Source organism: Lissotriton vulgaris, chromosome 10, assembly GCF_964263255.1.
Source record: "Lissotriton vulgaris chromosome 10, aLisVul1.2, whole genome shotgun sequence".
NCBI lineage: Eukaryota > Metazoa > Chordata > Amphibia > Caudata > Salamandridae > Lissotriton > Lissotriton vulgaris.
Window position 1 is genome coordinate 344,173,899 of NC_141698.1, and position 26,863 is coordinate 344,200,761.

At 48.7% G+C, this 26,863-nt stretch overlaps 1 protein-coding gene across 1 annotated transcript in view; it reads right to left on the bottom strand.

Moving 5' to 3' along the window:
- Window positions 1-9,533: 9,533 nt before the first annotated feature.
- The window catches only part of KIF9 (kinesin family member 9), an 818,529-nt gene continuing 801,199 nt past the window's right edge, over window positions 9,534-26,863 (bottom strand). The window contains exon 21 of the mRNA XM_086941121.1: window positions 9,534-9,899. Coding sequence (XP_086797247.1) covers window positions 9,792-9,899 — 108 coding nt within the window. The 3' untranslated portion in view covers window positions 9,534-9,791. The remainder of the gene's footprint in view (window positions 9,900-26,863) is intronic.

The window sequence follows — 26,863 nt, forward strand, 5'->3', positions numbered from 1 at the left end:
CCATTTCAAACATGCATCACTATAAGGCACAAATCTCGGAACCCTTTCAGTCTCGGAATCAGCAATACCATCTCCGACCCATTGGTCATATGGTAAGGGTAAGGGTATCCTTTTACAATGGGTGGCGTGCACCCAATTTTTCTTGCTGCAAACCTTGACAGCAGTCCGAGTTGCCAATAACACCTGGTATGGACCTGTCCACCTCGGTTCCAGATTCTTTGTCCTCTGGAAATTCCTTATGAGAGTCCAATCTCCAGGTTGAATCGAGTGACCTGCATCCACAGAAGCTGAAGGTAAAGTATCGTGCACCTGTTGGTGAAGAACACGCAATTTAGCAGTCAAGTCATGTAAGTAATCAACCAACATAGGATACTCAATGTCCCAATATTCATTCGGCCTCGGCACACCCCAAACATTCGCCGGGCGACCAAAAACAATTTTGTATGGGCTAAGTCCCACACGAGAATGTACTGTCGTCCTCGTTGACAAAAGTGCCAACGGCAAAGCATCGGGCCATGTAAGGCCAGTGCTCGCTTGTATCTTGGCCAATTTAAGCTTAAGAGTGCCATTGTAGCACTCGACCAAACCAGCTGACTGGGGATGATTCGCAGCATGAAATTTCTGTCTGATTCCCAAACCCGCACACACTTTCTTCATAATCTGACCCACAAATTCACTTCCGTTGTTACTCCATACCATTCCCGGCAAACCATACCTAGGGAAATATTCTTTGAGCAAAACCTTGGCTGTAGATAAAGCAGTATTATCCTTGAGGGGGTAGGCCTTTATCCATCGGGAAAAAGCACAAACAACCACAAGGACATACTTTATTTTGTTGTTTCTTTCCATGTGAATAAAATCCAGCTGTAACACCTCAAACGAATATGTTGGAGGAGCAGAATGACCCACTGGAGTTGGGGTTCCCTTACCAGGATTATACATCAAGCAAATCATGCAGTTTTTGACCAAATTCTCAGCACATTTAGGAATTCCAGCATTCTGCCATACCAGAGCCAACAACTTACATATCCCTTTTGAACTGATGTGAGCCAATCCATGAGCCATTGTAACCACCGGGAGCACATACGCATCAGGCAACAACCATCGCTGGTGCTCCGACAACTCAACCCAACAGCCGGTCGAATCCAACATTCCCGTAGTCTCTCTCCACACACTCAATTCTTTCTCAGTAGCTCCTGCCTGAATCAATTTCACACTTTCTATTGTGTCTTCACACATTCCTCCTACCATAACCCATCTAGCAGGGCCTGCAACATACATACGACTCGTCACATCTTTAGCCGTTTCTCTCGCTACTTCATCCGCAAACTCATTACCACGACCAACATCATCCGTAACCTTCCTATGTGCACTGCATTTCACAATCGCAACTTGTGTCGGCAAAGTAAGTGACTCTAGAAGTTCATTCACTTTTTGTCCATGCTGAAATTTCGTACCATGAGAAGTAAGAAATCCTCTCTCTCTCCACAAAAGTCCAAAACTATGGGCCACACCAAATGCATATTGGCTATCAGTATACACATTCACTCTCTTTCCTTTCGACAACACACACGCTCTCGTCAGTGCAATCAACTCTGCTGCTTGTGCTGAATTCTGTGCAATACGTGCAGTTTCAACAATCGTGTGCAAAGTCGTAGCTGCATACGCTGCAGTCGTATCGCCATTCGGAAGCTTAAAGCATGAACCAAATAAGGCATACCTCTATCTGTCGTATGAAGCATAAGACCACAAACCCAGTAATTAGTGGTATTTACTACCAACTGATGCTGATGCAACAGCTGTATGAACAAATTGTTGACAAATTCTGACCTCCTTGTCTGTTCATGTTCAGGCAACGTGTAAAATTGGTGCAAAGAAACAGTAGAAAAGGAAAGCATAGGTTGGGAAGTGGGTACAGATTTCAGTGGTGTAGCATAAACAATCCAACCCACACAAGCTAATGTGATACTTAAAATCATAAAAGAACACAATATGATAAAACATTTGCTACGTATTAATGTATAGAATCTTGTCTTAAAATCCATTTTATCAACAACTCTCTCAGTTACAAAAAACTCTATCCTCTAACGTGCTGCTCACGGCAATTTTCCTTCTTCACTTAAGTGTGCATCCAGGCGTCCTAGACGTCCTTAGAACCGCAGACCTTTTGTCAATACGCGGGTCACCCCTTAAGAACTTTTACAGTGACCCTGCAGCTGAGCTCGGATGGTAGCTCCAAAAAGAAAAATAGAACAAAAAAGTTTCTTGTCTGAAAGAGTATAATTCTCAAAAAAACATTCGAATTTTATTTGTCCTTTTTAGACCGCAGATTATAACGTTCCTCGAAAAGCGTCTCTGGTTGCGTAGTATCAAGTCTCAAATGCAATGGCACAGCTTCTTGTAGAACTTCGTCATCCGCACGTTCCGACTGAGTCCATTTCAAACATGCATCACTAAAAGGCACAAATCTCGGAACCCTTTTAGTCTCGGAATCAGCAATACCATCTCTGACCCATTGGTCATATGGTAAGGGTAAGGATATCCTTTCACAATGGGTGGCGTGCACCCAATTTTTCTTGCTGCAAACCTTGACAGCAGTCCGAGTTGCCAATAACACCTGGTATGGACCTGTCCACCTCGGTTCCAGATTCTTTGTCCTCTGGAAATTCCTTATGAGAGTCCAATCTCCAGGTTGAATCGAGTGACTTGCATCCACAGAAGCTGAAGGTAAAGTATTGTGCACCTGTTGGTGAAGAACACGCAATTTAGCAGTCAAGTCATGTAAGTAATCAACCAACATAGGATACTCAATGTCCCAATATTCATTCGGCCTCGGCACAACCCAAACATTCGCCCGGCGACCAAAAACAATTTTGTATGGGCTAAGTCCCACACGAGAATGTACTGTCGTCCTCGTTGACAAAAGTGCCAACGGCAAAGCATCCGGCCATGTAAGGCCAGTGCTCGCTTGTATCTTGGCCAATTTAAGCTTAAGAGTACCATTGTAGCACTCGACCAAACCAGCTGACTGGGGATGATTCGCAGCATGAAATTTCTGTCTGATTCCCAAACCCGCACACACTTTCTTCATAATCTGACCCACAAATTCACTTCCGTTGTCACTCCATACCATTCCCGGCAAACCATACCTAGGGAAATATTCTTTGAGCAAAACCTTGGCTGTAGATAAAGCAGTATTATCCTTGAGGGGGTAGGCCTCTATCCATCGGGAAAAGGCACAAACAACCACAAGGACATACTTTATTTTGTTATTTCTTTCCATGTGAATAAAATCCATCTGTAACACCTCAAACGAATATGTTGGAGGAGCAAAATGACCCACTGGAGTTGGGGTTCCCTTACCAGGATTATACATCAAGCAAATCATGCAGTTTTTAACCAAATTCTCAGCACATTTAGGAATTCCAGCATTCTGCCATACCAGAGCCAACAACTTACATATCCCTTTTGAACTGATGTGAGCCAATCCATGAGCCATTGTAACCACCGGGAGCACATACGCATCAGGCAACAACCATCGCTGGTGCTCCGACAACTCAACCCAACAGCCAGTCGAATCCAACATTCCCGTAGTCTCTCTCCACACACTCAATTCTTTCTCAGTAGCTTCTGCCTGAATCGATTTCACACTTTCTATTGTGTCTTCACACATTCCTCCTACCATAACCCATCTAGTAGGGCCTGCAACATACATACGACTCGTCACATCTTTCGCCGTTTCTCTCGCTACTTCATCCGCAAACGCATTACCACGACCAACATCATCCGTAACCTTCCTATGTGCACTGCATTTCACAATCGCAACTTGTGTTGGCAAAGTAAGTGACTCAAGAAGTTCATTAACTTTTTGTCCATGCTGAATTTTCGTACCATGAGAAGTAAGAAATCCTCTCTCTCTCCACAAACGTCCAAAACTATGGGCCACACCAAATGCATATTGGCTATCAGTATACACATTCACTCTCTTTCCTTTCGACAACACACACGCTCTCGTCAGTGCAATCAACTCTGCTGCTTGTGCTGAATTCTGTGCAATACGTGCAGTTTCAACAATCGTGTGCAAAGTCGTAGCCGCATACGCTGCAGTCGTATCGCCATTCGGAAGCTTAAAGCATGAACCATCTACCCATAAGGTACCATCTGGATTCGCAAGAGGAGTATCTTTCAGATCAACTCTACCCTTCGTTTCCTCCTCTGTCCGGAGAAAACAATCATGCTGTTCCTGAGCATCTGTCGCTACAGAAATTGGCAACAATGTAGCTGGATTCAACGTGTTGCACCGCTTAATGTGCACATGACTAGCCAAAAGCATCAACTCATAACCTGACAAACGCGCACTAGTAAGGTGCTGAGTCCTTGTTTTATTCAATAAAGTATCCACTGCATGTGGGACCATCAGAATCAATGTATTATCCAATACCAAACCAGCAGACTGTCGGATAGAAACAGCCGCCGCCGCTGTAGCTCTCAAACAACTCGGCAACGCCCTAGCTACCGGATCTAAAGTAGCTGAAAAATACGCACATGGGCGCTGCTTGTCTCCAAATTGTTGTGTCAACACTGACAACGCACAACCTTCTCTCTCGTGTATGTAGAGTGTAAAAGGCTTACTGTAGTCCGGAGTACCCAACACCGGAGCAGAACACAATGCATCACGCAACTCCGAAAAACTCTTCTGACATTCGTCAGACCAAGGAATAGGATTTGGTGTATCATTAAGGGTAAGTGCCAACAAAGGTTTCGCTAACAACGAAAAATTCGGAATCCACTGCCTACAATACGAGGTGATACCCAAAAAGGCACGCACCTCTCTCTGTGTGGATGGCACAGTCATATGAGCAATCGCTTGAATACACTCTGGGGTCAATCGTCTTCCCTCTTTCGACAAGAGATGACCTAAGTAGGTCACTTCTTGGCGGCAATACTGCAACTTTGAAGGTGACACTTTATGCTGAAGGTCAGACAAATGTCACAACAAAGAAAGCGTAACTGCTTTACAAGTCTCTTCATCATCAGCAGCGACCAACAGATCATCCACATACTGACAAAGAGTCGCACCAGGAGGCAAGACAAAAGCATCAAGCTGAGTTTTCAAAGCCTGACTATAGATGGAGGGACTCTCACAATAACCTTGAGGAGAGCGTTTAAACCGGAAGCTTCGGCCTCCTAACGAGAAGCCAAAAATATCCCTACTTTCTTCGGCAATCGGAATACTAAAGAAAGCATTCTTCAGACCGATAACAGAAAACCAAGCAGCTGAAGCAGGGATCATAGTCAATAAGGCAGTAATGTCCGGAACAACAGGAAACTGTGGCACGACAATTTTATTGACCTCTTGAAGGTCGATCACAAACCGATACACAGGTGGCTGAGAAGAGTCAGTACGCTTAAGGACAGGCAGAACAGGACTATTACACACATTACCTCTCGTTTCTTCAATCACACCTTTCTCAACCAAATCATAGATAATCGCTAAAAGAGCTCTCTCACCATCACTAGAGATCTTGTATTGGGGAATGCGAGGTAGCTTAGCATTCGACTTGAGGGTAACAACATAGGGTGGAATCTGCAAAAGGATAACATCATTCGGACCTGTAGCCCAAAGAGTATCAGGGAGCGAACGCAATTCCAGTGGAAGCTGATCTTTAGACAAATACATCGGAGAGATCACTCTCTTACCCAACGTAAGATGTACTCCCGAAGGAGAACAATGTAATGTCGCATGCAATCTTTTCAACAAATCCAAACCCGACAGATTCTCACCACAACCTGTCGTTAGAATAAGGGGGGCTTCCAATTTACAAGGACCAATAGAAAGAGGGAAAGGACTAGAAACCGGATTACGAACTGGGGCGCCAGAAAATCCTACTGAGACATTCATCAAGCCAGACAAAGGTGTGCCAGGGAGTTTAGAGTGACTGATAGAACTCTTAGCCGCACCAGTATCCAAAAGAAAAGGTTCTGACACACCTGATGTAATTACTTCAACATAAGGTCCACTCTGGTCTACTGGAACTGACACTACTCCCTCCCTTTGCCCATGGCTGTCCTAGCTATCATTAAATCCAGCACTCTCGCTTTCAACATAATAGTCATCCGAGTAGTACTGAGCAGACTGAACAATCAGAACATTCTGTTGATCAAAATAATTCATAGATTTCTGAGGGGGAAAGGAATGTTCATTCTGAGGAAACGCACCACGTCCTCTACCCCTAGGCGCTTGTTGAAAACCACCACGACCTCTCTGACCAGACACACCATTCGTACGTTGTAGCAGAATCGGGCAACTATTCTTGAAATGACCTTCCCTAATGTAAGCACACTGATTAGGGCCTAGCGAAAGTCGCAGAGGAAAAGACTCAGGCTTCTGCAGCAATCTCTGAAACTGTGGAGGCTGCTGAAACTGAGAAGTATGCTGACGCTGATTAGAGCGAGGCAGATACGCCTGCTGTAAAAGAACCTTCGTTTTCAATTCTTTAGTCTTCTTCTCTGCTTTATCCTTCTCATCTTTAGCTCTATTCTCGTAATATTGTGCAGTAGCCAATATCTGGGCCGAGGAAGAAACAGCCCATGAACTCTCAGAGTCCTTTAACTTATTACAAAGTTCAGAAAGCAAATTAAAAACAAACTTGTCTACAAACAACCTTTGACCACCTTCTGTACTCATGTCCTGACCACTGTGATCAATGAATAGTTCCTCAAACCTAGTGAAGAAATCAGATACACTCTCATCTTTCTTTTGTTTGCATGCTGCTAACTTGTCCCAATTCACTCACATAGGAGGCATCAAGGTTTTCATTAAATTAATAATCCTACCATGTAATTCTGCAACTAAAGGTTCAGGTTTGGCACCTCCTACCTGTCGACCATCTGCAGCAACAATATTAACCCACGTATCTCCTAACTCTACCGCATGATCCTCGTGACGGATCTTCGCCCACAAAGGTTGAGGGACTACATTACCCAACAACATATCCACGTTAGCTAAATTCATAGCACACGCATCAACTGTCTGGGACAACTCCTTGTAGTAACCAGCAGGATTTTTAAGGGGGTCAGGCAAAGTCTGCTTAAGAGCCAGGACCTCAGCTCTCTTCCAAGGAACATGTACCCACACTCGCTGAAAATGAGCCGGTGTAGCTGCAATACCATTATTAGGATCAGTAACAACTGCCTCTCTCCATACAGGGGGAACCTCTCTCATAGGACACTGCTTCACTTTCCTCCTAACAGAAGGATCAGGTTCAAACAACGACTGAGAAGGAAGTCTACACCTAAACGCAAGAAGTGTCTCTACCGCTTCCTCAACATCGGGACCCACTATCGTCCCTTTAGCAAATTCAGACTGAACATCAAGCACTTCCTGCGGAATCAGACCCAACTCGTTATTTTCCCATTCTTCACGAAGGAAAGTACACATTACATCAAAAACATACCTTTGCTTAGGCGGATCACACTGTAAGAAAACATCCATAACCGCTTGTAAATTATACCTAGAAACATTTAAAACCCATCTACGGGCCAAAAGATCCAACACTGCCCGCTCTTCGGGACCAGGAAGCTGACTACGACTCTGCTTACGTTCCGAAACCGGGGTCATACTCAGTGACCCAAAGGGTGGAGACAAAAGACTAGCAACAGTCTCAGTCATTCGTTTTCGAGTAGAAGGAGAAGAAGTTGACATAAGAGCAGGACACAAAGTGTTTTGAGGTGACAAAGACGTACATAGCATCTTGGAGATCAACTGAGCAAGCCAAATCATGAGATCTCTTCATTTTACTTTGAGAGTCTTCCACCTTGGATTTTAGCTTATCCAACTCCACCCACTCATCCATGTGTCTATAAAATGATTTATCAACTAAGCAGTTTGGAACCAAACCAGTATGAGGCCTCCTTCAACACAGCAAACAAAATGGTGACAAACCGGTAACACTGTGATGAGTGTTATGATATGCCCAAATTTTGCTTCTCACAAACTCCTCCACATTAATGCCACAAGTCAAGGCTTTTTGAATACCTTCTTTAAGTATTCTATTATCTCTCCACAGCTCCATTAAATTTGGGACTGTGCAGAGCTACAGTATAATGTTTAATTGGCTTTTTTGTCAGAAAGGATTTCATTCTTTCAGACACCAATTAAACCCCATTGTCAGTAATGAGTTCCAATGGATAACCTTCCAAAACAAGCATTTGCTCTAAACCTCAATGGTCACCTGTGCATTCATTCCACTAACAAAGTTATGATGGACCCACTAGGAAAAATAATCAGTCAGTACAATCAAATAGTTTAACTTGTCCAGTAGTGCCGAAATGAGTACAGAAAAATCCACTGCAACCATACTCCATGGACAATCCATCAAAGGAGTAGGTACCAAAGGTGTTTCCTTCAACTTCCAATGTTTGTTAGACAACAAACGTTCCTCACAATTATCAACAATTACTCTACATCTTTGGCCATATTCGGCCACCAAAAATAACACAGCAACATCTTCTTTGTGGCTGTGGTTTTCAAAAGGCCACTATGCACCAACCCAACAACTTTAGATCTCAAGTCCTTTGGTGCAACAAATCTCCCAGCACACAATAAAATCCCTGATTCTATTGTAAGCCGAGAAGACACTTGTAGAAACTGTCTAATTCTCCCTGGAAATGGTTAAGTGGAGGCCATCCCTTGTTAACATAATTCACAATCTTTAGCACACACTGAATCGAGTGTACAAATATAATCAAACAGTCAATTAATGCACATTGATCCAAGTAATTTGCCAGTGCTAGGGATTTTCTTCTTTTCTTTATTCTTTTCGTCTCTTGCTGGACTCTTTCTTGTTTCTGTAGCCAACACGTGTTTCGTCTTATGAAAGGATTAAGGGAGAATAATTAACCCTTTTCGGATACCTGCTTGTCAGTATACAGGCGTTATTGATCGTGTGGAAAAAGAATCTACTTTTGATTCGATTTGTTGTAAAGATAACATGATTACAGCTCTGAAGAATTATTAGGGTACGCCCTATAAGACGAAACACGTGGTGGCTACAGAATTAAGAAAAGAGTCCAACAAGAGACGAAAAGAATAAAGAAAAAGGAAAAGAATAATTCACGGGCAAATTACTTGGCTTAATGTGCATTAATTTACTGTTTGATTTAATTTGTACACTCGATTCAGCGCGTGGTCGAGATTTATGTGGACTTGTTTTTTTAATATTTTTACTGGCCGCTTTTACTCAGCAGGGAGCCGAGGTTAAACACATAAACTTCACTCACTGGATCGTTCATTATTCGCTTGCCTTTTGGCAGATTGTTCCATTAACCCCTCCCATAATGGAGGATATGCAAGTAGGCGGTGCTCATAGGTTATCCAAGGTTCCATATTGGAGAATTGAAGATCTTTTATCATTATGTCAACCATAAACAGATTGCCATCAGGGTGGTGGAACTGTTAAGAACAGTAAAAATACGATTCTTTCTCTTGCAGCCTGCACACTACAAAAGAATAAAGCAGAAAGAAACGTGCATTGAACAAGTACCATTATTTTTTATTATTCGACCTCTCTTATAATGCTTGATTTTTACAGTACAAAAATATTTTTCCCCAATGTCTGAAAATATTTGCCACAAAAGGTGATGCGTTAAACAGTGTGTAATGTCCTACGGTTGGAGCGGTTTATTTCTTCTCTGCAAGACCACATTATCGTTTTTATGCTGTGTTGGTAAAAGTTTTATGTTCCTTTATAAAGCATTGTAAGTGTGGCTTCCTGGCCTCCTTCTGTCTTCTATGCCGAGCTGAACACAGATGGGGGCTTGTTCCTGACAGCAGCGGTGATGACCCCAGGCTTCTTCCTTATGGGATAGTACTTGGCCATAGCTTTGAGATAGTTGTGCTGTCAACAAAAAAGTAAATACTTTCAGTGATGGAAAACAGACAAGTACCTTCTGCCAGCATCTGATTATAACAATTGAATGGGTTTCCTCAGGTAATTCCTCTCTCATAGCCAACCTATAGCAGATGGCATTTAACTCTAGTTCAGTAGAACAACTTACTTACCTTCGGTAACGCTCTTTCTGGAAAGGACTTTATCTTGCCGCAGATTATTCACCTTTTGAACTGTATCCGGTAAAATTTCAGATTATCTTTGTGCTCTGGAAGGTGAGCCAGTACGACTCTGCACTGGTGCCATTCTGCTCCAGAAGTGATGAGCAGAATCTGTATAGGTGTCACTCCTGCTCCCTGACGTCAGTTGCTTTTGAGACTGTCCTTGCCTCCAGACATGGAGCCTCAAAAGCAAACTGGTAGACTAGTGCGCAGATTCCCAGACTTGCGATCTTATTAACGGGTTGAGTCCAATCATAGAATGAGGGGGGATGGGAGCATCGATGAGAAATCTGAGCTCAATAGTCTCTATCACAAAGAGTTTTATCGATGGTAAGTAACTTCTTCTTCTCAAACAGACCTCTAGCCATAGATTCCTCACTTTTTGAATAGATACCAAAGCAGAACCTATTCTAGGTGGGTCTGTGATTGAACTCAAACCAGAAAGTCTTGCAGGCTGCCTTGACAATAGTGCTTTGTGAATATATGGAGAGACGCCCACATAGCTGCCTGGCAGATGTTCAGGACAGGGACTCTATATGCTAACTCAATAGTAGCCGCTTTGGCCCTGGTGGAGTGGGCTCACAGTCCTTCTGAAGGCTGCTTCATTGCCAATGCAGAGCATGACCCAGCACGAGATCGTACTCTTTTACACAACCTTGCCTAGCTTTGCTCCAGTGAACGCCCCAAAGAACTGATTGTGCACCCGAAGTTCTTTGGTTCAATGTATTTATAAGCTCACCGGTCTTCTGGGGTCCAAGGATGAAGTCTCTCCTCCTCCTTAGAGGAGTGAAGCGGAGCATAGAATGCCGGCAGGGTGATGGTTTAGCCGAAAAAAATGTTGTCACAATTTTGGGAAGAAAGGAGGCTCTGGTACGCAGAACCAGCTTATCTGAGAAGAAGGTGGTATATGGAGGATGGACACATAACGCACAAGTTACTACTTGTGTAACGATATATCTGTAAGAGACATTAGTTAGTGATAGATTCCTTACCTTAGAATATCCCCAGGCGTCAGACTGGATCCGGAAACTTTTGCGTAGCAGTATCCTTTGCAAGTCGGTAGGCGTCGTCTGCGGCTCCGCGTCCGTCGTCGGCGTCGTGGGCGCCGTGATGACGTCGTCTGAGTACTTAGACGCCGCCTCCGCGTGCTGACGTCAGTTCTTAGCCACAGCTTTTCCGCGCCAGAAGCACAGAGCCATGACAAAAACCGGCACTGGTGCCAAGAAACTAGGGCCCTGAAAGGGGATGACCTTAACCCTAGATATCGGTTCGCAGAACGGGGAGGATGGGTGGGTCGGTAAGGAATCTATCACTAACTAATGTCTCTTACAGATATATCGTTACACAAGTAGTAACTTGTGCATCTGAAAGAGACACGTTAGTGATAGATTCCTTACCTTAGAATAGATACCCCAGCAATACCATCCCCGTGGTGGTGGGTCTGCGAACCAATAATCACACCAGAAAGTCCTGGAGGACGGAACGGCCAAAGTAGCCGTCCCTCCGGACTTGACTGTCCAGGCAATAGTGTCTTGCAAACGTGTGCAGCGAGGCCCATGTAGCTGCCTGGCAAATGTCCTGCAAGGGCACACCTCGGCCCAAGGCAGTTGTAGTGGCCGTGGCTCGAGTGGAATGAGCCCGCAGTCCAACAGGGGGTTCCTTCTTAGCCAAGGAGTAACACGCCTGGATGCACAAGATAATCCACCGGAAGATGGTCCGCTTGTGCACCGCTTTCCCTTTCTTAGCGCCCGCGTACCCAACAAAGAGTTGATCATCCACCCGGAACTGTTGTGTGCGGTTCAGATAAAATGAGAGCGCACGTTTTGGGTCCAGACGGTGGAGCCTCTCCTCCTCTCTCGAGGGGTGCGGAGGCGGAAAGAAGGTGGGCAATGTGATGGATTGCACAATGTGGAAGGCCGTGACTACCTTGGGAAGGAAGGAGGGCCTTGTCCGTAACACAACCTTGTCCGGATGGACTGAAAGGAAAGGAGGCTTACAAGACAGAGCCTGGAGCTCACTCACTCTCCTGGCAGAGGTGATGGCAACCAGGAAGGCAGTCTTCAGAGAAAGAAGGCAAAGAGGACAGTTGTGAAGTGGCTCAAAGGGAGCGCACATCAGAAATGTTAGAACCAGGTTCAAGTCCCACTGAGGCATCACGAAGGGAACAGGAGGAAAGGTATGAGTGATGCCTTTCAGGAATCTGTTTACGATAGGGGACTTGAACAAAGAAGGTTGGTCAGGCAGCCTCAGAAAGGCTGAAAGAGCTGAAAGATAGCCCTTGATAGTGCCCAGAGCAGAGCCCTGCTGGGCAATAGAGAGAAGAAAGAGGAGAACCTCAGAGAGAGGGGCATTGAGGGGATCCACAGCCTTTGCTGTGCACCATGCCACAAATCTGTTCCACCTGCAGGCGTATACCGACTTAGTGGAGGGACGCCTGGCTGCCAGAATGATGTTGCAAACTTCAGGAGGCAAGTCAAATGGCCTCAACTGTCGCCGCTCAATCTCCAAGCATGGAGTTGGAGACTGGACAGGTTCGGGTGGAGGACCGTCCCCTGCTGCTGCGACAGAAGGTCCTCCTGAAGAGGCAGACGAACCGGGGGATCGACTGACATACTGAGTAGCTCGGGATACCAGTACCTTCGTGCCCAGTCCGGAGCCACAAGGATGACTTGTGCCCGGTCGCGCTTGATCTTCTTCAGCACTCTGGGCAGAAGTGGTATAGGCGGAAAGGCGTACAACAGACCGCAGCTCCACTCGCGACAAAAAGCGTCGCCGAGCGAGTGCCGCCTTGGAAATTCCAACGCGCAGAACTGATGACATTGCGCGTTCTCTTCGGTGGCGAATAGATCTAACCAAGGCTTGCGCCACGTCCGAGTTCAGACGCCATTCGTGATCCATCGAGCACCGACGACTGAGTTCGTCCGCCCTGGCGTTCAGAGAACCTGCCAGGTGTTGAACCACCAGAGTCACGCCCTGATGTTCCAGCCATTGCCAGAGGCGCAGAGCCTCCTGGCAAAGGGTCCACGACCCCACCCCGCCCTGTTTGTTGCAGTACCACATGGCGGTGGTGTTGTCCGTGAACACTTGCACTGCACTCCCTCGGACAGACGGGAGGAATGCCTTCAGTGCCAGACGAATCGCCCGCAGCTCCAACAGATTGATATGGAGCCGGGACTCCGCCGGAGACCAGAGTCCTCTGATCTCCGCCTCTCCCAAGTGGCCTCCCCAGCCCTGGAGGGACGCGTCCGTCACAACTACGTGCTCCGGTTGGGGAAGGGAGAGGGATCTGCCGTTGACCCAATCGCGGTCCGTGACCACCACTGCAGCTGTCTCGCAGTGCCCTCCGAGATCAGGACATGGGCGGACAGGTTGCCCCGGAGCTGGGCCCACTGAAACTTCAGGTCCCACTGCAGAGCCCGCATCCGCCACCGTGTGTGATGCACCAGAAGGATGCAGGAGGCCATCAGCCCCAGAAGCCGCAGCGTCAACCTGACCGAAACTTGGGATAACGGCCCGAAGACCGGAATCAGAGCCTGTATATCCCGAACCCGCTGTTCGGGCGGGTAAACCCGAAACTGCGCCGAGTCGAGAACCGCTCCGATGAAAAGGAGCTTCTGAGAGGGGCACAGGTGTGACTTCGGCACATTGATGGAAAATCCCAGCTGGTGCAGGAGATCCGCCGTAGTCTGGAGGTGGCTGACGACTGTCAGGGGCGAGCCCGCCTTCAACAACCAGTCGTCTAGGTAGGGGAAGACTGAGAACCCTAACCTGCGCAGATGAGCTGCGACCACCGCCATTACCTTCGTGAACACCCGTGGGGCGCTGGTAAGGCCGAAGGGGAGCACGGTAAACTGAAAGTGCTCGAGGCCTACCGTGAACCGCAGGTAACGCCAGTGGGCCGGCAGGACGGGTATGTGGAAATATGCGTCCTGCAAGTCCAACGCTACTATCCAGTCTCCTGGGTCTAGGGCAGTCAAGACCTGAGCCAGTGACAGCATTTTGAACTTCTCCTTCCGGAGGAAGCCGTTGACGTTCCTCAGATCCAAGATAGGGCGTAGGCCCCCTTTGCCCTTCTTGGGTACCAGGAAGTAGTGGGAGTAGCAACCACGTCCTACTTCTGGCGCTCGATGGCCCCCTTGGCCAAGAGGGCCGAAACTTCCTCCTGCAGGAGCCGCAAATGATCCCCCGATACTCGGTGGTGTTGCGGTGGCATGGCTTGAGGGGTCGTCTCGAAGGGGAGGGAATCGCCCCTTCGGACGATCTGCAGCACCCACCTGTCCGAAGTGACTGTGCGCCAGTGAGAGTGGTGATGGCGAACCCTGCCTCCCACTGGCGTCACATTGGCCGAAAAGCACGGACTAGGAGGGTTTAGAGGTGGATGCCGTGGGGGCAGGTGTGGACTGACTCCGCCTGTTCCCCCGACCGCCTCCACAGCGGTTTCCACGGCCGCCGCCGCGCTGGACGACAGTTTGCGGCGAGTGGCTGGCGGCACGTGTGGGGACGCCCCTTCCTTGGCCACGAAAGGAGCGAAAGGCACCCATTTGCTGACGCGGGGCCGAGAGGCCCAAGGACTTGGCCGTAGCCCTGGAGTCCTTAAAGCGCTCAAGCGTGTGGTCTGCCTTGTCGCCAAAGAGGCGACGGCCATCGAACGGCATGTCCATGAGGGTGTTTTGGACGTCTGCCGAACAGTTGGCGGATCTCAGCCAGGCGTGGCGTCGTACCGCCACCGTCGTAGCCATCGCTCTGCCCAGCGAGTCAGTAGTATCCAGTCCACACCTGATTGAATACTTGGCTGCGTCCCGGCCCTCCACAAGGGCTTGGCCGAGTTTGGCCCATACCTCCAACGGGCACTCTGGCAGCACTTCCGCCACCGTCTCGCACAGAGAGTGGGTGTAGCGGCCCAAGAGGCATGCGGTGTTGGAAGACCGCAGTCCCAAGCTAAGGGACGAGAAGATCTTCTTACCATAGTTCTCGTACCTCTTGGACTGCCTGTCCGGCGGGGCCGTCGGGAAGGCGGTCTGGGAGTTAGAGGCCTGGATGACCAGACTCTCGGGGGTGGGGTGGGAGGACAGGAAACATGGGTCGCCCGGAGCCGGGCGGTGGCGTCTGGCCACGTTCCTATCTACAGGCGAACCTGTAGCGGGCCTGGACCAAGTGCCCAAAAGAACGTCTGTCAAGGCCTCATTAAACGGCAGCAGAGGCTCCATGGAGCATGACTGCGGCTTAAGGACCTCAGTGAGGAGGTTAGTCCTCACGGCCGCGACGGGGAGCTCAAGGCCCAAGGCCTTGGCAGCCCTCATCAACACCACACCATAGGTAGCTCCCTCCTCCGAAGCCACGGTAGGAGGAGAGACAAATCCAGTCGTTGGAGAGGTGTCCAGGCCACTGGCCTCCCCAAGGTCTCCTGCCCAGTCCATGTTAGACTGGCACTCCCTGGCCAGAGGGTCCTCAGACCCCTCTCAATCCTCCTCATCCCTCATCTCCTGAGATTCAGGGTCGTAATTGAATGAGGTCGGTTCATAGAAACTAAAATCTCCAAACGGCGTCGAGATCGGCGCCGATAGGCGTCGTCGCGACGTGGGAACCGATTGAAAGGAGGCATCGGGGACGGCGCCGCCCGAGGACGACGCCGGAGGGGACACCACACGGACCGACGCCGGGGGGGTCGTAAGGTCCACCAGTGACGATCCATCGCCCGAGGAAGGTCCAGCGGCACCCTGCGGCGCCGGGCCCTGCGGCGCCGACGACGCCGGGGCCGCTGTACCCTGCGGCACCGGGCCCGAGGGCACCGGCGGTGTCGGGATCGTGGGGCCCGAAGGCACCGGGCCCGAAGGCGTCGGCGGCGTCGGGGCCGAAGCCCCCAACCCACTAGGGCCCCCAGACGGGTTCGCTGGGCCCGAAGGCGCCGCGGAACCCGTCGGAGGAGAAAGGGTCCTCATGGCCATGAGGAAACGCTCAATCTCCTCCGGCGTCGCGTTCAGCCCAGGGACCGGGGGGTATGGGGCCGAACGCGGCGCCCACGACTCCCAAGGAGCCGCGTGGGCGGTGTCACCCGAGCCCCCGGCCGCATCGTGCGAGCGTCGGGGGAGTCAGAAGAGCGATGATGTCTCTTCGACTTCTTATGCTTCTTACCTGACGACTTGGACCCGGAGGAGTGGTGCCGACTCCCGGAGCTGTGACGGCTCCGTCCCCGCGACCTGTCCCTCGACCTCCCGTGGGACCGGGGCCGGGACCTCACACGGCGCGGGCCGACTGCCGGAGTTCGAGTCGCCGGTGAGACCGCTCCCACCTGGCCTTCCTCGAAAGGGCCCGACAGTCGGGGCAGGCCTCGTCGTCATGGTCGACGCCCAAACACGTCAGGCACAGGTGGTGGGGATCCGTGACTGACATGGTACGGTCGCACTCGTCGCAATGCTTGAATCCGGGCATCCCTACAGGCACCGTCGGAGTCGTATAGACTTCGAATTGGATCAAAAGATCACCAAAAGTTAGTCAAAAAGTGACTAGGGAACTGCTCTTTCCAGATCTGCGCTGGCTGGCGCGGAAAAAAGAAGAACTGACGTCAGCACACGGAGGCGGCGTCTAAGTACTCCGACGACGTCATCACGGCGCCCACGAAGCCGACGACGGACGCGGAGCCGCAGACGACGCCTACCGACGCGCAAGGGTACTGCTACGCAAAAGTTTCCGGATCCAGTCTGACGCCTGGGGATATTCTAAGGTAAGGAATCTATCACTAACGTGTCTCTTTCAGAAACCGTAAGTTCACTCACCCTCCAAGCCAAGGTGATGGCAATAAGGAACACAGCTTTTAGAGTGAGTAGCCAATGGTGGGACAATGGTGCAGAAGCTCGAAGTTCACCTCAGATATGTCAATGCCAAACTCAGATCTCACTGGGGCATCACAAAGGGTAAACTGGGAAACAGATACTGTGGACCTTTCGAAAAACGCATATAAACTAGTAATTTAAAACGGGTTGCTCAGATACGCTGACAGGGCTGAAAGATAACCTTTGACATTGCCCACGGCAACACCTGGTTGGGCATGACAAAGAACATAGAGCAGGACATTGGACACTTTGATCTGAAGTGGGTGCCACACCAAACCACAAATTTGATGAAAGGAGAACCACACAAGAGATATATAAAATATATGTATTTATTACTAAATACTCTCTACTAACCTCTATAAGAGATTAGAGCATGAGGCACACAATACTTAATCAATGGAAAGACAGTAAATAGCACAATACACAGCGGGCTCCAGCGGGGAACCGAACCATATACTAAAAAAATGGTATAACAACAACTTCTTCACTAGACACAGGGCCTAGAGCACGTAGAATCGCTGGGACCCCAAAGAACCACCCAAAGGAGTGACACAGGGAGCCAACGGAGGACGAGTGCAGTGTGTGAATACAGACGCGAGTTCCATACAACTCGATGGGAAAGTCGCAGTTGAAAAATTACAGTTTAAGGACACTTCGGAGAGGACTTCAAGCAAACACTTTGGAACATAGAAGGTTCTAAGGTCAGCACCATGTGAGTACCAAGGTACCTGTGTTACCTATCCCAGAGGAGCCGGGGTAATAGGGGTCAAGTGGTGTCGGAAACCTTGGTCGTTTTCAATGGCATGACTCAAAGAAGTGCTGCTGCCGGTAACATGAAAAGTGTCCGGTGGAGTCCAATCCTGGATCCAAGGTGAGAAGAACCTGAAAGTAGAGGGGACAGAGTCTGGGTCACTTCAGGTTGACCAGGGGCTCAGTAGACGAAGGTCCACCGATGTCGGGTGCTTCAGGTGAGAAGATTGGATGCTTGACTCTGCAGCCACGGGGACCAGAGGCGTTGACGATGACAAACCAAAGTCTGGAGGTGAGATGTCCCGTGAAGGATGTCGAGTGTTGAGGGGTCAGTGTTCGGGTTGAACACCAACAAGCCTTGGCAAATGCAATCCACACAGGCAGAGGACACAGGTTACGATGAGGACCAGCAAGGTCCTGGAGACTTTACAAGCTATTGGGAGTCAGGGCACATCTGGAGCAACCAGGGAAGCCCAAGAGAAATCAAAGTTACCTTCACAGGGACCCACAGGTCAACGGACCAGGGCTCACGTAGGGACCTCGAGCTGAATCACAAAGTACAGGCCCACGGAGCACTCGTGGAGTGGAGGCCGGAAATCTTCACTGGTAATACTGCTCGGGGTCAGGACTACACGTAGCCCAAAGCACAGCCTCAGGGATTGCCAAAAAGCATATGCAGCTGCAAAAGTACACTCTGCACAGGGGTTCAGGTTGCATGGTCCCCACGAGGGATACTGGTCTCAGACCTGCTGAGAGGTCAGATCAACCTCAGGGACGCTTGGGAACCCACCTCATGTGTTGCAGAAATCTTCGGAGTCCTAAGGAGCTTGGGAGATGCAAACCGGTCAGATGCGTCAAGGTGCCTGCTTCAGCAGGGGAGTAACTCCTTTACTCGAATGGAGATTCTTCTGTCGTCCAGCGAAGTGTAGACCATCAAAGTACTTGGTTTCTGCTTGCAGAGTTTAGTCCAGGTAAAATCTAAAGTCCTGTAGTCAGGTTTCCTACTTTATACCCAAGGAAGGGGTTGGACAAACTCCAGGGACCCTCCTAGGGGAGGGACAGGACAGAGGGGTGGTTACACCCATGTCCTTTGTCCAGTTTCACACCAGAGCAGGAGCAAATGGCTCCTGCAACCGGTTTGAGCTGGGCTATGCACAGAGACACCAAATGTGCCCCAGTACAGACTTTCAGGCACACTCAGAGTGCACCAACCCAGCCCCATTACACTAAAGCCTGTCTGGGAGGTGGTCACACCTCCCTGTGACAGGAAACCTATTGCCAAACCTTTCCCTGCTCGAGCGCAGCTCAGCAGCAGGAGGGCAGACTCGTGTCTGTGGCTGGCAGCATCCATTTTGTGCTGCCCAGGTCGAGAAAGCTGTTACCAGGCAGACCGGTGCCCCACATTAGTGGTTCTACAAGGGAGGAATCATACCTCCCACACCAGTTACTGGTGTGGGGGTATGATTCCAAGGTGTTTGACACCAAACACAACATGTTTCTAAGCAGCTGTTTTAAAGTTAGCATTTACCGCGAGGTTATAATGCACTTAAGTATATATGGTTAGGCTGCATCACAGACAATCCCAGAGAATAGATTCCGAAGGCTGCAGAGGGGCTCTGCTCATGCAGGGGCACCCTCTCACACAAAACCCTGCACCCTGCCTTCAGGATTGATAAGGCTTGCCATAGGGGTGACTGATAGGTTTATATGTGTAGTGATTTAGAATAGATATAGGTAACCTATATCTAAGTATGGGGTGCATGCACCATCTTGCACAGGCTGCAGTTGCAGACCTGTGGTGTCAGTATGAATGGTCTCTCAGGGGTGGCATAATACATGCTGCAGCCCCTGTGAGGCCTCTGGTGTACCTATTCCCTGGGTACGTGGTGTACCATATACTAGGGACTGATAAGGGTACCCCAGTATCCAATCTGGAGTGTACCTAAAGTACATGCGCAAACAATTTAGGGAGAAAGCAGATAAACTGGGGTCCTGATTAGCAGGATCCCAGTCAGACTAGTCAAAAACCAGCAAAACACCAGGATAAAAGTAGGGGTAACCATGCAGTGAGATTCCACTTTCCTACAGGGAGCATCCGGGAAGGAGTGAGGTGTGACCTCAGCACTGTTATAGTGAGCCCCAAAGATGACAGGAGTTCACCGTAGTGTGGAGGTGGCAGATGACTGCCTGGGGAGAGCCTGCCTTCAATACCCAGTCATTGAGATAGGGGAAGACTGCACCCTTGACTTCCAAAGGTGTGCTGCAAGCAAAGCCACCACTTTTGTGAACACTTAAGGAACACTGGTGAGACCAAAAGGGAGCACAGCGAACTGGAAATGCTCTTCGCCAACTATGTATCGCCGGTAGGACCGAAGGGTCAGCAGGATGGGGAAATGGAAATAGGCATCCTCCAGGTCCAATGGTACCATCCAAGCTCCAGGGTCGAGGGTGGACAAGACCTGGGCTAGGGTGAGCAGTTTGAATATCTCCCTATGGAGGTCGGCGTTGAGAGGGGGTAGGCCTACCATCAACCACAGGACTCCCTCCTTCTTTGGAAGCAGAAAGTAGCAGGAATAACAACCATATCCCACTTCTGGCTCTCTCCCGATAGCTCCTTTGGCAAAAGAGCTTGCACTTCCTGCCGCAAAAAGGAGAGAGGGTACTCTGTCAGCCGTCGAGGGGATGGTGAAAGCTGCGGGAAGAAATTTAAGGCAGTGCAGAACCTTTTCTGACAATCTGCAGGATGCACCTGTCTGATTTAAACTCTTGCCAACCCAGATAGGAATGGTGGATTCTAACTCCCACAGGGTGGCTGTGGTTCTGCAAGCACACCCTAAAGGGGTTTTGCAGGTGGGGATGCAGGGTGGCGGAGAATGGTACAGCATGCTAACCTTGGCTGGGGGAGCCGGAGGGAGCCTAAGCCTCTCCCACAATAGGACTGGATCCCTTGATGGGGCTTGATTAGCTTATGCTAGGGGATGCCTCGTCCAAAGCCTCAAAAGGAGCAATGGAACTTTTGGGCCTGGCGAAGCAGAGTGGAAAGGCCCAGAGAACAAGTGGTAGCCTAATGTCTTTAAACCACACAAGGGCTGCATAAGTCTTGTCTCCAAAAAGGTGAGTCACATCCAAAGGCAAGTCCAGGGAGGACTGCACATCTCCAGAGAACCCAGTCGGCCATAGCCATGCATGGTGGTGAATGGCAATACTGGTTGGTTCCCATGGTGCAGTCATTGGTGTCGGTAGTGTCCAAGCTACAACAAATCGTGAACTTGGCTGCATCACCATCTTGAATCACCTGTGAGAGGACATGCTGAATGTATTCATGGAATGCAGGGCCAAAATGGCGGAGGAAAAGAGACGCTTAATAACGGTCTCCAGGCATTTAGATTCCCTTTCAGGGGGAGGTAGTTGGAAAGTTCTTGGGGTTGGTCAGGCAATGGAGACCTGCACTATCAGACTCTCCAGAGAGGGCTGCTGAGACAGAAACACTGGGTCTCCAGGAGCAGGGCAGTGGTGCCAAGCAATCTGCTGGTTTGCCGGTTTAAACAGTGAGCCAGTGCATGGCTTGGTCCAAGTGCCCAGGAGAGTAGCTGCGAGGGCCTCATTGAAGGGCAGAAGGGGCTCAGACGCAATCTAATCTAGTTGGAGGACTTCTGTAAGAATGTTTGTTCTCACCTCCATAGTGGGGAGTTGAAGGTCGGGGACTTTGGCTGCCCGATGCATGACTATAGCGTATGAACCAGATGCTTCTGTGGCAGGGCTGGGGAGGGGACCTTTCACGGGTGAGTGGTCAAGTCCTCTTGCAAATCTTTGCATCAGTTATATTCTGTATAGTGTTGAGCGATTTTATTCCCTGGGTGCAGTCATTATCTGAAGTTTTGCCAAGGAGTGAAGGTAAGGAATGGTGCCTGCCTGGTGGTGGATTGAAGATGGGCAACAGTGCCTCAGTTGGAATCCGGTCCGACATCAGTTGGATTCAGACCGGAGTCAAATCGATGCCTGAGAGGATAATCTGGATAGACTTTCCTGTTGATGAGATCTGTGTTGGCGTTAAAGCGCCTGGACAAGAGGTGGGCATAACATCGGAATGTGCTCAGTGGGTCTAGCAGGTGCTGAGGGTGAACCTACAGGTAGTAACCCAGACTCTGGCTCTGTGGGCCCGAACGTGCTCCAGAGGGAATCTGCAAAGAACCCAAGAGCGGGAGTATAGCTGTGTATATTCCTTTGATTTTGTGCAGGGTGGCTGAAAGCCCCAGGAATTAGAGTTCTGCCAGAACCAACTATGGATGCGGTTCCGAATGTGGCCAACTTCCGGAATGTGAACACGATAGTTGGTGCACCTCGTCTTCAGGAGAATGAGAATGGCGGGAAGGGGTGCAACTCCACTTGGCATTCTTGTGTTTCTTGTGCTTACCCAAAGACTTTGAATGCGATGAAGAAACACCCTTGTGAATGGCTCTGGTGACTCCAGGAACGGGATCCCAACTGGGCCTTACAGGGTGACTTGAAACGACCAAATACAATGTCTTTATGTGCTTGGTGATGTAGAGTTTCGCCTCATGCTCCCTGATGGCCTTGAGACGATGTACAGTCTCTACTGGTCTTGGAGAGTTGTAGCCCGACCTCAGACACCACAGGCATACCTGGGGGAGATCTGTCACAGGCATCTGCTTGTGACAGTCCCTAGAGGGAGAGGGTTTACACCCTATTATCATGGGGGGTGACATCCCTTGCATACTGAAGAAAAATCAGATAGCTAGATAGATAGATAGATAGATAGATAGATAGATAGATAGATAGATAGATAGATAGATAGATGGATAGATAGATAAATAGATAGATATTTACACAAAACCTGATCTACCAAGATTGCCAGATGGGTAATTGTGTAAAAAACATAAAACCTCCTTGAAGCAGGCATTAACCACATGAAATGCCTAAGAAAAACATACATTGCATGTGTACTGAGGTGCACCCCAACCTTTCAATGCTTAGGACCATTGTGAGTTTGTCTGGGCATAGGAATTTGTACAGGAAGGCTTTGCTTTCCATGCAAATCCTTTACTAGACAGTGCACACTAATATCTGCAGCATGGTTCTATGGTGTGCCAGCGCAAGGGATGACAGCAGCAGCAGGCCAGTCTTAATAGATATGGCTCTGCACTGCCCTCCGCCTTACGCAATGCAGCACGGTAAACTTAGAGTTTCTGTACTGAGTTGTATGAAAAAAAATACATGTGGGTGATAGTCTGAGGCTCTTAAGAATAAAGTGCATTTTGTAATAATAATTTTCCACATAACAATTAACCAAAACTAAAGGCATGACAATTCATCGGATCCTAATTTAATAATTATATAGATGAATCGAGCAAAGACAATATAGCATCAACTAACATCAATAGAAGGTAACAATAGCGTAAATAGGTATTTACAAAACCAGTCGGTCTCGCTTTTGCATATACATGCGCCTACGGAAAGACGTAGATGTCATTTACATTTTTTATTGACTGATCTAAGGAGACAGACATTACTTAGGATAGTAAATTAAAAAGCAAAGATTTTTAAAATGTGCAAAATATATATTTTTGTACAACAGCGTCAAGCAGCAAATAGCAGCAGCTGGGCCTTCCAAAAAATGCTACCTTACTTCTTTTTTAATATAAAAATAAAGCCCCGTGGAAGGAAAAGGAGAGAATTAGTACACAAGGAAGGGAGCAACAAGGGGTTGCGGGAGACACGCATGAGGGAGAGCAGCACAGAAGGGAGAACGCAACACAGAGCACTGAGAGAAGCACATGATGGAAAGAGCTAAACAGCACATCTCATGGTGTGCTTAACGAAAAAGACATAAGTACTTCTCTAAAAGTGAAGAGTGGAAAGGTACAGGGCAGCCAATCAAACGAATGGTAAAGATGATATTCTCCAGAGGAGGGACAAGCACAAGCAGATGAAGGAGAGCCATCAAATAAGAAGCAGTAAATAAGAGTGGCAACAAAGCCAATCTATGGAAGCTCTCCTCTCACTGTGATTTCTACCACTAGTCCATAAATGGTCTTTTTCAACTAGACAGGTGTCACTGGAAGGCGAAACCTAAAAACATACATTAACAAGCTGGAAGGAGGAGTATACTTCAACCATATAACTGCAACATATTGTATCTTGCAGCCAGCTTTTCACGGACCGTGGTGGTCACACAGTCACAATATCGCCCACACCATTTGGCCAAAAGAACGTCCTTGGCTGTGAAATGCCTGTGGGTATTGGGGATATTGACATGACAGAAGGTCCAATAAACAAAGCAAGGACTAGGCTTACCCCTTTCATTTTATCTCTGTAAATATTTCTTAAATATTTCTATCCTTGGGGCGGGATCTAGCGGGCATCGATTCCTAATAAGCAGTCAGTTGTTACTGGCAGTAGGCTGAATCACATAGCCACCCATCCCTTCGAGGTGTCGGGGCATCTACCCCAATGCATCGCAACCTGTCACTTAGTAGCAAAAGCAGGATTGCGGTCAGCTTGCACTTCTATGGTGGGACCTCCTTGAAGTATCCTAAAAGTGCAACTCCCTAGTCAAGTGAAAAAAATCAGTGAGTGGCACGGCGCAGTGCACACATCTCGTCTGATTAACTAGGCCCATCTTGGACATCCCCTCTGGAGTGCGTTGGAGCCTATGCAGATATTTAAAATGCTCTAAGAGCAGCCTATAGTGGGAGTACAGGGGCCTTGCTTTAGTGCAACAATATTACCACTGCAAGATCCACAGCCCTCGTCTACTGGGAGTCCTCACCGGTGCGATTTTCTGCATTCCAGTATAGAGCCCCATGACCAGCATGAGCAGAGATGTGCATGTAAGAATCGCCTCCAGTACTTGGAACATAAGAGAGGCTGCCGGGAAGGAGTCATGAGCTGTCCACACAGCAGCTCGTAGCTGATGGTAGGTGGGTGTGTCCAGTAGTATAACTGCAGGTCCCTGTAGAGCCTGTTGCAGGGCCACCAAGATGCCCTCAGGATACATGGCCCCATGGACGTCAGCTGTAGTCGATGCAGCGGAATAAGTAATTCAACTCCGCCCTCCACCATAGCTCATTCCATGCCCACACTGTGCAGATCACAGTATCATTCAGTGTCTTTGGTTGCTCGGAGGCATGTGCAGAGCCATTGTTAGTGGGCACGGGGCAACATGGTTCTGTTTGGCGGCCCTCTGGGCCTGGAACTGTGTAGGGTAGAGCCAGTAGTCTGCAAATTGCACCTGCGTGCTGAAATAATACAAGTCCATATCTTGTGATCCTAGCCCTTCCTTCGCATTGGGAAGTATTATTATCTCTCTAGTCACTCACGCTGTATTCCCGCCCAAGGCGATCTCACTAGGTGCAACCTGAGCGCCTGCGGAAAGTACGACGGCAGAGGGAGTGGTAGGGTGGTAAAAGATAAAGAAATTTATGGAGAACCATCATTTAGTAATGGCCAATCTCCCAGTCAATGATAACAGGAGCTTCAGTCAGCTCGCCGCTCGCTTCCCAAGCCAGGGCATCAGTCTGGCATAGTTAGCTCTCCATAACTTGTCCAGGTCACGTCCCAGCCAGATCCCCAAATATCAGATTGGTTTCCACATCCACTGCAGTGGGAACTCTGAGTGTATAAATAGCACCTGAAGGGATTGATGAGTCATTGAGAACTCTCTACGAATTGCCTGGACACAGCCATCAACTGGAATATAATTGATTTAGCCCAATAGATATTGATACATGTTATACCATCAAATCTAGTGAGCTCGCTGATGAGCTGGTCCAAGTTATCCTGCGGATCCCTAACATATAGAGTAACATCGTTTGCATACATGGATAATTGGACTCTATGGGGTGTATACAGCAAGCCTCAGTTTGAGTGGTATTGTCGCAATCGCGCTGCCAATTGCAATGTCAAATAATTTGGGGGATAGAGGACATCATTGTCGGGTGACCCTGCTATTGTAAAAGGAGAGTTATTGCTCCATTAATCCGCAGTCTAGCAACTGGCTGGGCATTTTGGAAGCATGAAAGTAGTGTGAAAAAAGGTAAGGCCATTCGGGCAAATCAAACGCCTTGGTGGTGTCCAAGAAGACCACTGCAGCACTGAGGCCGATCACCGTCACTAGCACGTTCAGTGCACACTTGTGTGTTATGGTTACTTCATGTAAAATTGTACTGTAGTGCTGATACAACTACTTACAAATAATACTCTATACTTTACCGGTTGAGACACTGTTGTTTTGTTACATACTCCACCCGGTCTCACCTGGGTTAACGGTTTTACTTCTTTATTTTGAATTCATCTTTCAACAATGAGATTGGCCGAGAGGACATCTCCAAATCGAGTCAGAAGCATTGTCTCAACTTAATCTTCGATTTGACCCAGCACTGTCGATTCTGGGACTTTGATTATGTGCAGATTATTCCTCTTTGAGAATGCTTCCAGGATCTCCTTTTTGCTGTGGATTACCTCTAGTACCATTTCTATCTGGAGCAGCTTCTACCCGGCCGAGGAGTGCACATCTTGCGCACCTGATGTGCGTTGACCTATCCGCTCCATGTGCTTGTCTACCTTCTCCTTAAGTCAATTGAATCTGTCAGCCAGCATTTTTATTTTTATCACAATGAAAGTCAAGCTCTGCTTAAGGTTCACAGGCATGGATCGAATGTCTGGCTTCTGGGATGTGTTTTCTCCATCCCCCTGAGTCAGCTGGTGATCATCTGGTGGGCAAATCCGTCGTGCACGTTTGCCTGCGATTTTCGACGGAAAGCTTAGATTGTCTCGTGTCAGTTTTCCCCATCTTGTACCAGGTGTAGCTTACCAAGCCCGAGGCTCATGTTCTCAATTGTAGAGCCCCCATCTTTTCACCGGCGCTAACAGGGCCCCGCCACATTCCTGGGAGGATAAGGGGGGGCCGCATGCAGACTCCGCCAGTCCCTCAACTCTAAGCATCTAGCGCAATGCCCCACTTGCAGAATGGACGAGCGGTTGCAGCCAGTATGGTTTGCAAGTAGGCAGCGACTTTAGGCACTGGTCAAGGACCCCACCTCACCCCGGGGTCCGATCCCTAGGAGAACGAGCAGGCCCAAAGGAGTCACCAACCACGCTGGTCCATTTATAGTCCAAGCTAGCTGTCCACCAACACCCCTCTCAGATGTTA